The following is a 12,817-nucleotide window of genomic DNA, read 5'->3' on the forward strand; positions in this document are numbered from 1 at the left end:
TGAATAGCATTGCTCTGAAGATGGTCTTATTAGACTCTGTCCCCTCCTTATTATATTACTATAGTTATTTTGCTTTTTAAGTCTCTGGGTATGTCTGTAGTTCAAGTTGGAAGAAAAAACTATTCTTCTGCTGGCCTGGAAATATGTATCTCAAATCAACAAGCCTTGCTGTCTAGATAAGATTTCTTCCTCTGGGACAATGTTCTTAATTTTGTGGACAAGTTACCAGAGGAGGCTAGTATTGGAAGAGGGTAATCTGTTGGCTATGACCTCGCTACAGGCTGTTTTGGGTGGTCCAGACTCTGCAGCCCAGAGCCAGGGCATCTGTAATAATGATGTATTGGTGTTAATGCTTTAATCATCGGGTCTTCCACAGAAGGTACAGGAAACTATTCAGAATCTCCTTTTTGAGGCACCAGCCATCATCTTCACAGTCTCAAGGACTCCATGGTTATGTTTGAAGACTTTGGGGATTTATACTCCACTCCCTAAAAAGAAGCAATTCCACCCTCCAGTCATTCCAGTGCTACGCATCCTTTATGGTTAGGCAACCTGTCTAGGAGGAAAGGGAAAAGTCATCAGAGTAGAGCCCACCCTCCTCACCTTTTTGTCTTCAATAAGCTCTTCTAGACAGCCTGGAAATGCCAAGCAATCTGTTTGACTGCCTTGTCGAGGACAGCTTCCAAGTTTGCCTTACACCAGTTCCTATCGCTGTTTTTTCCAACGGGTTATCCTATGCCTGTACCCACATTACCACAGATCAATGGGTCCTAAGCAGTGTGGAATTAGGCTACATCCTTCAGTGTTTTTCTATACCACCCCCCCCCCCAATCCCTCTTCAGGGACTACTCTCATGAGGAGGTTCCCCCCTTCGGAGGTCCAGTCTCTCCTCCTGTTGGGAGGTCCAGTCTCTCCTCCTGTTGGGAGCTATAGAAGAGGTCCCTCCTCTTCACAGAAGGAAAGAGTTTTATTCATGCAGTCTAATTCCAGAGTCAAAAGAGGTCGTAGACCCATATTAGAGCTGCGAGAGCTGAACAAATCTATAAAGAAAATAAAATTTTGCATGGTGACCCTTGCATCCATTGTTCCCTCCCTGGATCCTGGGGACTGGTACACTGCCCTTGAGTTGAGAGAGACACATTTCCATATGGCTGTCCGTCAAAGCCACAGGAGATTTGTAAGATTTATGGGAAATAACTCCCATTATCAGGCCACACTCCTGCCTTTTAACCTGTCTGTGGCCCTGAGAGTATTTACAAAATACATGGTGATGGTGGTTGCATTCCTAAGGAAAACAGGAGTACAAGTATTTCCATATCTGGATGACTGATTGGTGGGAGGTCTCTCCAAGAGCCAGGTAGAATTCTGTGTGTCCAAGATCCAGTCCATCTTTAGAGTTGTGGGACTGCTTATCAATGAAGACAATTCAGTCTTTTCCCCTGTTCAGAGAATATTGTTTATAGGAGTAGTCTTGGATTCTATGTTAACCAGGACTTTCCTCCTGCAAACCAGATTCCAGATGATGTTAGTCATTGTATTGGATCTGAAGGCCCATCTCGTCACAACTGTAAGGAACTGCCTCAGATTACAAGTTACCAGAGGCCTCATGTACATATGTGGTTCAGCATGCCAAAATTTATCTAAGGAAGTTGCATCGGTGGGTGATCTCAATATACGCTTCAACTCATCACTAGACATGCTGGTTCGAATGCCCGTAGGAATTGTAGCCACTACGAATTGGTGGATGGATCTAACAAATGTATGCATTAGAGTTCTGTTCATGTCCGCACAACCACATTGACTCTGGTTACGGACACTTCTCTTGGTTGGGAGCCCACCTGAGGAATCTACAGACTAAGGTCTTTGGTGTCACTAAGATTTAGCTGTTCATAAAAACATGAGAGAGTTGAGTCATTCATCTTGCCTGTTGGGCTTTTCTCCCCCACATCAAGGAAAGACTTTTCTTGTTCTTATGGACAACACAGCAGCAATGTTCTATGTGAACAGACAGGGAGTGGCCAGATCAGATCATCAAGAGATGATACAGCTTTGGAATTCTGTATCGCCAACACGATTCACCTCAAAGTGTCCCACCTTCGGGTGTTCAGTACAGTCTGGCAGCCTCCTTGAGCAGATCTTCCACAGAGATCATGAGTAGTCTCTCTGGCCAGATATAGTAAGACTGATTTTTCAAACCTGGGGTGTTCCTCGCATCCTCCTGTTCGCAACTCATCACAACAGGAAGTGACATCCTTTTTTAACTTTTTTTTAATTCTAGAGCAGATAACATTCAAGGGTCTTTGATGAAAGCTTTCCTATTACTCTGGAAAGACAAGCTAATGTATGCTTACCATTATCAGCATTGGTTCTCCAGCCTGTTGAGCTTCTCAACCAGGGCTCCTTTTACACTTCTTCCAGAATCAGACCAAATCTCACAGGACTGTGGTCACTCGCTTCATCCCAACCCAGATGCTTTTCATCTTGTGGCGTGGATGCTTCATGGTTAACCTCTCAGGAGTTCTGTTTAAGAGATGTACAAAACATCCTCCTGAACAGCAGAAAGCCTTCTGTTAGGTACAATTACCTATTTAAGTTCTTCTTATAGTTCTGTTGGTAGTCACAGCAGAAAGGAGGTTCACCAGACTGGGTTTCTATATAGCTTGTTCTGAACTATTTTATTGCACCTGAAACAGCAAGGTCTTTCCATTAGTTCTATCAGGGTTCACCTAGCAGCTGTCTCCACTTTCCACCCTCCAATTGCTTGTCACTCAGTTTTCTCCAGTCCAATGTCACTCAGATTCTTAAAGGGACTGGACTGGTTATATCCCCAAGCAGAGGATCCTGTCCCTCTTGGGACTGGAATCTGGTGTTAACAAAGTGGATGTGTTCACTCTTTGAACCATTGATTACCTGTTTGTTACTTCTGTTAGTGAAAGTAGCTTTTTTGATGGCTGTTAACTCTGCAAGAAGGGTGCTAGAGTTACAAGTCTCGGTAGCTGGGCCACCTTATACAGTCTTTTACAAGGGCAATCTATACTTAGCCCACATCTGAAAATTCTGACTAAATTAGTGTCTCACTTCCAATTAATCAAGCAATATACTTACCAAATTTCTTTCCTAAACCCTATTCTCATAAGAGTGAGGAGAGACTGCATACCACATGAGGGCATTAGCTTTTTACTTGGACAGGGCTAGACCATTTAGGTCATCATCATAAGTGTTTGAGGCATACGAAGACAGGCAGAAGGTTCTTCCAGTCTCAACTCAGAGAATCTTGTCATGAATTTCCTCCTGTCGTAGTATCATAGAATATCAGGGTTGGAAGGGACCTCAGGAGGTCATCTAGTCCAACCCCCTGCTCAAAGCAGGACTGATCCCCAATTAAATCATCCCAGCCAGGGCTTTGTCAAGCCTGACCTTAAAAACTTCTAAGGAAGGAGATTCCACCACCTCCCTAGGTAACGCATTCCAGTGTTTCACCACCCTCCTAGTGAAAAAGTTTTTCCTAATATCCAACCTAAACCTCCCCCACTGCAACTTGAGACCATTACTCCTTGTTCTGTCATCTGCTACCACTGAGAACAGTCTAGAGCCATCCTCTTTGGAACCCCCTTTCAGGTAGTTGAAAGCAGCTATCAAATCCCCCCTCATTCTTCTCTTCTGAAGACTAAACATCCCCAGTTCCCTCAACCTCTCCTCATAAGTCATGTGTTCCAGTCCCCTAATCATTTTTGTTGCCCTCCGCTGGACTCTTTCCAATTTTTCCACATCCTCCTTGTAGTGTGGGGCCCAAAACTGGACACTGTACTCCAGATGAGGCCTCAGCAGTGTCGAATAGAGGGGAATGATCATGTCCCTCGATCTGCTGGCAGTGCCCCTACTTATACATCCCAAAATGCCATTGGCCTTCTTGGCAACAAGGGCACACTGTTGACTCATATCCAGCTTTTCATCCACTGTAACCCCTAGGTCCTTTTCTGCAGAACTGCTGCCTAGCCATTCGGTCCCTAGTCTGTAGCGGTGCATTGGATTCTTCCGTCCTAAGTGCAGGACTCTATAAGAATGTGCTACCACATTACCAGTGTAACAGATCTGATGTCTGTACAAGCCATTTGTAGAGCTGCAACTTGCTCATTAGTGTATTCCTTTGCATCTCATTATGCCATATCAGCATACCAGGTATGATGCCAAGCTTGGAAGAACAGTCCTCCCACTATTGTTCAGATAGATCCTGATCCCACTTCCAAACTGAACTGCTTGTGAGTCACCTGAAGTGGAATGGACATGTGCAATCACTTGAAGAAGAAAAAATGTTTACTAACCTGTTCTGTAACTGTTGTTCTTATGACGCCCACCTCTTTCCCCTCTATATTAGAGTCTGTCCAGTAAGAAGGAACTGAGCATTGCTGGGGACAGCTCCATCCTTTATACTATCCATCGCAGTATCAGGCAGCAGAGGGCACATGTGCCACGCTGATGGGTGTCTAAGGTAAAAATCTCCAGCTGTGGTGCACTGGGCACGCACACCTGAAGTGGAATGACCATGAGCACCATATCTTGAAGAACAACAGTTACAGAACAGGCTAGTACCCGTTTTATCTACAGACAGATTTTCAACAATTAAGCTCTGGGTCCAGGTAGTGGGTCTCATGGCTTCATTAGTACATTTTCATAGGCCTAACTAAATGAGACTTCATGTTTACTCATGAATATCTAAATGTTAGTGAGCTCAGTAGTTAAGTGTACAAAAATTTGTCTGCCCGGTATCTGAAAATCTTCACATGTGCAAACCAATTCTGTATGTTCACAGGCACTAATGAACTGTCTCTTCATTTCCTGGTAATGGTTTCCCTTTTCTATAAATCAGTTTCATAATACAGATTTCTTTCAATTACATTTTAATAAATTGAGGAAACTTATACGTTTAGCTGGAATTGACTTGTAATAATACACTTCATACTGCTCCTTTTAAAAATATTCTTACAGTAGTGGAGTATACTGTCAAAAAATCCACAATTTCATAGTCTTCCTTATTAATATTGCCTCAAGTACAAAATTAATCCTTTTGATTAGATGTACAATTTGTCCTAATACTGTTTAATGAGAACTTGTTTGTACTAAGTACATTAGCAAAAAAATTGCTTTTCTGGAGTTTCCAGATGTCATAGAAGTAATTTCTCTTTAGGTCAAGATCTTATTCAGCATAATTCTTCTGGAAGTAATGAGTTGAATGGGAGTTTACGACTGACAACACCAACAATCAGCAATCAATCAACAGGTGCTACGTTAACTATAAGCAATGATCAACTTCTGTCTCAGGGTACATCACTGAACGCTTCAGGTAAGCACTAATTAATTTCTTAAGAGAAATAATAACTTTCTGTGTGGAAAAATAGTTGCTGGGCCTGTTCAGTAAATCTAGAATGTTAAATTCGTTTTGTTCCCTGATTATAAAGCCCAAGATTTTGTCTGTTCTCTCACCTGACTCCATCATGTTTCATATCAATTGAAATGTTCATCCCCACAGGACAGGGAGCAAGGGAGAACAAGGGAGTACCCTTGACCTTCAGGACGTGTACTTTCATGTCACAATACAGCCCTCTCAGAAGAGAGCCTTACACTTTGTCATAGGTCAGGACCACTGTCAGTATCGAGTCGTCCTTTGCAGCCCATCTGCTCTGCAACCAGAGTGTTTACAAAAGTTACGATGGTAGTTGCCTCCCAGCTTTGCCAATGGGGAGTAATTTGTTTCCCTTATTTCAATAGCTGGCTTCTTAAGGGGTGTTCCTATGCTGAAGTTCAAACTGCTGTAAAGAAAGCTGTGTTTCTCTTTCACATGCTTCACCTTCACCTCAGTACTGCAAAATGACCCCTCTTACTTCTGTGGAGAATGGAGTTCATAGGGGCCACTCTCGATGCCACGACATCCAGAGCCTACCTACCAGAGGACAGGTTTCTCAGTCTGACATACTTAGTAGCTCAAGTCCAAATGAATCCCCACAGCGTTGCCAGATTGTGCCTGCAGCTCTTAGGGCATGTGGCAGTGTGTACTTTGTCACGTTACACGCTTGCTTACATATACCCTGCTTCAAAGCCTGGCTCAGGACAGTTTATACCCCCCCCAGCAGAGAGAGTTTGAACAAGTTGCTCTTTATTCCCAGCCGTGTGCTAGTCTTTCTTGAATGGTGGAAGAATCCGGACAAGGTATGCTCAGGGATTCCCTTCAGTTATCTGCCGCCTCCTGTCGCAATAGTTTTTGGATGAATCCATCTGAGGATGGGAAACTCATCTATGGGACCATGTTATCCTGTGTAGATAGTCCGCCCAGGAGTTTACATATCAACTTTCTGGAGGTCATGGCAGTACATTATGCTTACCAGCATGATAGAAGGTCATTCTGTTTGTCTAATGACAAACAGGACCAGTATGTACAACATAAATCAACAAGGGGTTGAGATCCCCTTCTCTGTGCTCAGAGGCACTCGGGTAATAGAACTGGTGTATAGTCCACCATATCCATATCTCAACAGGTTATTTTTACAGCTGCTAAAACACCATTGCTGATTACCTCAGCCAACACTTCACCTCGGATCACGAGTGGGAAGTTGAGAGATCCATACTAAAGCAGATTTTCCTTACCTGGCGTCTTCCAAACAATAGACATTTTTTCCAGTACTGCCAACCACAGATGTGCAAAATTCTGTTTGAGAAGAGGTCTCAGTCTCTATTCCATGGGGACACCTTTTTCCTTTCCTGGTCAAAGAGTCTCCTATATACCTTCCCCTCCAATGTTGCTAATCTTCATCGTTCTAAACAAATAGGACAAACCATGGTAATTTTGATTGCACCAACCTGGCCAAGACAGGTATGGTTTCCTTACCTTCTTTATTTCTACTCCCAGCCAGCCATCGTTTAGGATTTGGGGAACATTTGTTACCCCAGCTTGGAGGCTCTCTGGCTAAAGGCTTGCTACCTAGATGGCTTTCAGGATTAGAACTCTCTTGTTCCAGAGAGGATCAAGAAGTCTTTTTTTTGAACAGCAGAAAGTAGTCTACCATGAATTACCTTCAGAAATGGAAGCGATTTTACCACTGGTGCACTTACTATCACCTCTCTCCTGTTGATTCTCCATCTTGGAGATTTTGGATACCTATGGATTCACTCTGAAGAAAAGAGGTCTCTTGTTAAGCTCCATTCAAGTCCACCTAGAAGCCATCACAGAATTTAATTCTCCTGTGGAGGGTTTTTCAGTATTTGCTCATCCTTCAGCTTCCAGATTCATCAAAGTGTTATCAACTCTCTTCCTAAGTGTGAACATGGGGTTTGAATAATCTCCCTTAGAGCCATTAGCTTCTTGTACGCTTCTAAATCTTTCCATGAAAATGGTTTTTCTAGTGGCAAATACCTCTTGTAACCATGCCTCAGTGGATCACAACTGAGAATACCAAATTCAGGATGAACTGTTGAGAAATAGGGCAAACACACCCCAAAACTGGTGGTTATTCTTTCACAAGATATACTAGACCAGCAACAGAAGTAAACTGATGTTTCACCGCACTGGCTAACAAGAAGTCAGAAAAGCAGTCTCCTTAGGTGTTCTAATCCTTGTATCACCACCAAAAACACTAGACTTAATGAAGAGTGGTTATTTAAAGCAAATTTCATCAACCAAAGGGTTCTTCTGATCCCAAAGGACCAGCCACATTGACCTAGGTCAATATCTAACTTACCCAGTAATCATGCTGTTGTCAGTCCTTTAGTATCTAATATCGGTAGGTTTATTTATAAAAGAAAGAAAGGTGAGAGTTAAAAGTGGTTAAAGGAATCAAATACATACAATAATTGCAAGGTTCTTGGATCAGGCTTGTAGCAGTGATGAAATTAAACTGCTGGCTTGTTAAGTCTCTGGTTGCTTCCAAATCACTGGAAGGTCCTCAGTCCTTTGAACTTATGCTCATGGGAGCATTCTAACCATAGTCCAGAAGTTAGAGTAGGAAAGAGACAAAATGGAGATGTCTCCACGGCCTTTTATAGCTTCTGCCATGCAGAGGGAAACCCATTGTTTCAAACAAAGCCCTCTGTCCAGTTTGTGGAAAAATACAGGTACTGTAACAAGATGGAGTTTGGCGTCACATGGGCAAGTCACATGTCCATGCTTGCTATAGCAGAGGCCATTACTCCTACTCTAATTAAAACGTTCACAGGAAAGTCCATTAAGGTGTCTTCCATGGTTCATTGTGAGTTAAGTGTTCTTTGATGGGCCATTCAACTTGGATAGTTCCTTCACAATGTGCTGGCTAAATACCTTGTTGGTGCTACCATAGGAGCAAACATTTGAAATACAGGTACGTAGTTAATATGTAGAACTTCAGATACAAAATGATGCATTCATACAAATAGGATAATCATATTCCACAAATCATAATTTTTCCATAGACATCTTACATAATTACTGCAGTGGTTCAGGTCCATACTACCCTCCTTCGGTCGGTAGTGCGCATCCTAAACAGGAGCACTTCCATTGACCTAACCCTAGCCCCACAGGCTCCTGGCTTCCCGCTCACCACCAGCTGCCCTCCCCTACACACTCTCCATTAGTGTCCTCCCAGATACTTTCTAAATGGGTTTCCATCTTCATCGTCTCCTGATATCCAGCTGCTAATGGGCCATGTCCAAATAGGGTAATAGCCCACTTTACTAGATTTCAACCTATGTCCATTGTCATACTGAAAGATGTTCCTGTTACAGAAATCTACAAAGCTGCTACATGGGCATTAGTTCATACTTTCTCAACACATTAGGCCTTGGTGAATGCCTCTAGAACAGATGCTACATTTGGTTCTGCAGTTCTACGAACAGTTCTAGGCTGGGTTCTGGAGTGCCCATCTCCTTCAGAGGATACTGCTAGAGAGTCAACTCAAGTAGAGTGTGTATAGGGGCATTAATCGAAGAAAAAGAAGTTGTTACTTACTTTGTACAGTAACTAGAGTTTTTCAAGATGTCTCCCTGTGGGTGCTCGACTGCCCGCCCTCCTTTCACTTCAGCTGCAGTGTCTCTTCTCACTGGGACTTCTGTGGTAGAAAAGAACTTGAGGATAGTTTGTCAATCACAATCCTAAGTGTCCTCAGTACAGGGCATGAAGATGGCTAGGGTGCATACATGGACTGAAGGAGCATTGTTGCTGAAAGTCTCCAATCAAATGTGTCAGGGGTGTGTGTACACCTCAAGTGGGGGACACATCTCAAATAGCTCATTATACAAGGTAAGTAATGTCTCCTTTTGTCTTAGTGTCTGAACTGGCTCTGAATAGTTATAAATGAATTCCTTAGATTTAGATAGTGGCAGTGCAGCTTTTAGATTATTGCAATATTTTCTGAACACCCTGTTTTCAACCTTGAGGATGACTTTCTCATAGCCCCAGTTATTTCAGATTCAGAATAAATTGGTTCATGACTAGGCAGCTTGTCTATGTAGATGCTGTTGGAACTCCCTTGTGGCTATTTCAAGCCACTACATTTCTATTATTTTCGTATACTGTAATGTGTTCTAATGTAGGTTTATATTTTTGGGGCCCTGTTCTGTAAACAGATGCATTAACTAATCTGTTTACAGAATTTTGGTCTTATGTTGTTGTTGTTATTTTTATATTAGAGTGGACACATCTCACTGTAATATCTGAGCCTTTTATATAGGAAAATAAGATCTGGCTCTGCTCTTGCTATCCTAATGTTTGGTCACTTTTACTGGTTTTTGTTTTGTGGTGGAATGTTCTTTCTTTGGGTTTCTTAAATTTTGTTGTCATCTTTGCTTCTGGTGTAAGTAGACTTTTGAAAAAGGTGAGTTTTTCCTCTGAGTTCCTAAGGTGATCAGATGAAGACACATTCTGACCCCCTGTGATAGGGTGTTCCATAGTGTGTTACCTATCACTGAAAACTTGTCTTCAGTTATACTGCTTGTAATGGACCCACGTCCATGCAGCACAGCGCAAGGCTCTCACACATACATCTTTGTGTACAGATGCTACATATCTGGCAAACTCCAGTTACAAGAAAGTAAATTGTTTTTCCCGTTGTTTGCCACCTGTATGACTAAAAGAGGAGAAAGATCTGCAGTAGTGCCACCAACTCTTAGTAAAGAATTAGCAAGCAAGAAATTATCACCTAAGTTATTCACCTAAAATAAGGTAGCTCTGTAGTTAGGATTGATGCTTGTTTCCTTTTTTAATGTTGTGCATACTTTTATTTTTTGCAGAACTTAATACTTCAAGTGGAAATCTTCCTTCAACACCACCCATGTCTCAATCCACAGTTTCTGCTCAGAATTTAGTAATGTCTTCGTCGGGAGTTGGAGGAGATGGTAGTGTCACCTTGACCTTGGCTGATACTCAGGGCATGTTATCTAGTGGTCTTGATTCAGTTACACTTAATATCACTTCACAGGTCAGTGCAATTTACTGCTCTGCTCTTTTGGTAAAGTAATAGTACAACCTCAAGGGACTGGAGTGTCTGAATGTTTTTTCAGAAAGTAATTTTTAGCACTTACGCACAGTAGGTGAAGATGCAATAAACATTTTTGCTGCTAACAGTGTGCACATTGTTGTCTAGAACCATGACAGAATTTCTTATGTGGAGCTACAGTTTATGCCACCTCATGGTCCCATGGGAAAGCGTGAAGGCCCGAGTTCCCGTGATCCTCCCCAAGTTTCCTCTTACTGTCAGTGGCAGCAAAACGGAACCAATCTTTAGAACAGCTTTTAGTTCTTTAATTTTCAACTGCAATTGAATCCCTGTCCAGACTGAATTTCTTGATTTGATCCCCTTATACAACACTCTCTCCCCATTCCCCCTCCCCCCTCAGGACATACCCCTTTATAGAAAGATCTCAAGATGGTGGAGTCAAAACCTTCAAGCCTTGTCCATCCTTTGACAGACTAATTTTTCTTAAAGACGGACACAGCAGTTGCCTGGTTTTGGGGTGTATAATTCATCCAAGCAGCATGTGCTCGGTTTGCCTTTCATTCTCTACTCATCTTAAAGGTCAAGAGAAGCGAGACTGAAGCTCCATCTCTTAGAACAGTCTGAGAATGACGTGAGACCCAGAAGATCTAGGCTCTAGTATCCCCATACTGCTCAAATTTGCACCATCCAGCACTCCATTAAGCAGGCAGGTAATGCCAAGACCACAGCAAAGAAGACTGCATCAAGAAAACAACTGGCACTGACATTAATATCTACACCAGGGGCGGACAAACTTTTTGGCTTGAGGACCACATTGGGTTTCGAAAATTGTATGGAGGGCCGGTTACAGGAGGCTGTTTGTGCCTCCCCAAACAGCCAGGCGTGGCTTGGCCCCCGGTCCCTATCCACCCCACCTGCTTCTCGCCCCCTGACGGCCCCCCCAAGGCTCCTGCCCCATCCACCTCTTGCTGCCCTGATTGCCCCCCGCCACCCCATTCAACCCCTCCTCTCATTCCTGACTGCTCCCCCGGGAGCCCTGCCCCATCCAACCACCCTTTCTCCCTGACTGCCCCCGGAACCCCTCCCCCTACTGCTCCCCGCCGCCCCATCCAACCCCCTCTCTTCTTCCTGACTGCCCCCCCGGGAGTCCTGCCCCCATTCAACCCCCTGTTCCCCGCCCTCTGACTGCCCTGACTCCTATCCACACCCCCGCCCCCTGATCACCACCCCGAACTCCCCTGCCTTCTATCCAACCCCCACCCCCCCGGTCCCTGGCCCCTTACTGCACTGCCTGAAGCACCAGTGGCTGGTGGTGCTACAGCCGTGCCGCCCAGAGCACAAGACAGGCAGCCATGCTGCCCGGCTGGAGCCAGTTACACCACCGCACAGCACAGAGCACCGGGTCAGGCTGCGGCTCTGCAGCTGCGCTGCCCAGCCCCGCCGCCCAGAGCGTTGCGCCGGCGACACAGCGAGCTGAAGCTGTGGGGGAGGGGAACAGCAGGGGAGGGGCTGGGTGCGAGCCTCCGAGGCCAGGAGCTCAGGGGCCGGGCAGGAGGGTCCAGAGGGCCGGATGTGGCCCATGGGCCATAGTTTGCCCACCTCTGATGTACACTGTCACCAACTGCAGCATTGAACCTATCAAAACTTTTGACATTAAAGATGATGCCATTTTTGATAAATTGTATGGTCAGTTGGTCAAGAGACTAAATAACCAGTGTCAGTCAAGTTTATTAATATGGTATAGGAAAAAGGTTCTATATGACAACAATCTTCCTGTAGAGGTCCTGTAGAGCAGTGTTACGTTCACCTTATTACAGAAGGTGTGTTCTCCAAAGTTCTACTCCTAAAGCAATCTTAAAAGAAACCATATTCCTCATTTGAAACTAGGTTCAACTAATTAGCTTTTTATCTTGTTTTTCTGATGTGCCCCTTATCTTTGTTCTGAACACACTGTGCATTCTAGGTCATGATGGACCCTTATCTTTAGTATGGGTAAATGCATTCCAGGTACTAAGGGATCTGAAGACACCTCCTAAGCCTGTACTATGATAAATAGGTTTGTGAGGGTAACTGCCTTTCTGTTTCTATAAGGAAACAATTATATGTCCTGATACTGACAATATTCCTATCTACTCTAAGCCAAAGTTAATGCAAGGTGGTATGGGATATTTCATATAGGTGAACGGGATTATTTCCAAGGTACAGACTAATTTGGGATTTATAACTGCTATATTAATGCTTAATATGGATACTTAATGCTTTATATATATGTATGATAGCCAGCATAAATTAGTCAACATCATAGACGTTCTTCTTAGTGTATACACAGCGAGCCTCAGGTGGCATATGGCCAGGATTCA

The 12,817-nt window shown here is 43.7% G+C and overlaps 1 protein-coding gene across 12 annotated transcripts in view; it reads left to right on the forward strand.

Moving 5' to 3' along the window:
* ZNF236 (zinc finger protein 236) overlaps window positions 1-12,817 on the forward strand; it is a 171,845-nt gene that overhangs the window by 120,902 nt on the left and 38,126 nt on the right. For 11 of the 12 annotated variants that reach the window (XR_006288620.1, XR_006288621.1, XM_043539993.1 and 8 more), the window contains 2 exons: window positions 5,186-5,341; window positions 10,252-10,439. Coding sequence is in view for 10 of the 12 variants with exons in the window: in XM_043539993.1 (XP_043395928.1) it covers window positions 5,186-5,341; window positions 10,252-10,439 (344 nt within the window). In the remaining 2 variants the exon portion in view is untranslated. Of the gene's footprint in view, window positions 1-4,375; window positions 4,612-5,185; window positions 5,342-10,251; window positions 10,440-12,817 lie in introns of those variants that run through there. The other variant, XM_043539994.1, reaches the window with a different exon arrangement.

The sequence above is a fragment of the Chelonia mydas genome, chromosome 2, assembly GCF_015237465.2.
Source record: "Chelonia mydas isolate rCheMyd1 chromosome 2, rCheMyd1.pri.v2, whole genome shotgun sequence".
NCBI lineage: Eukaryota > Metazoa > Chordata > Testudines > Cheloniidae > Chelonia > Chelonia mydas.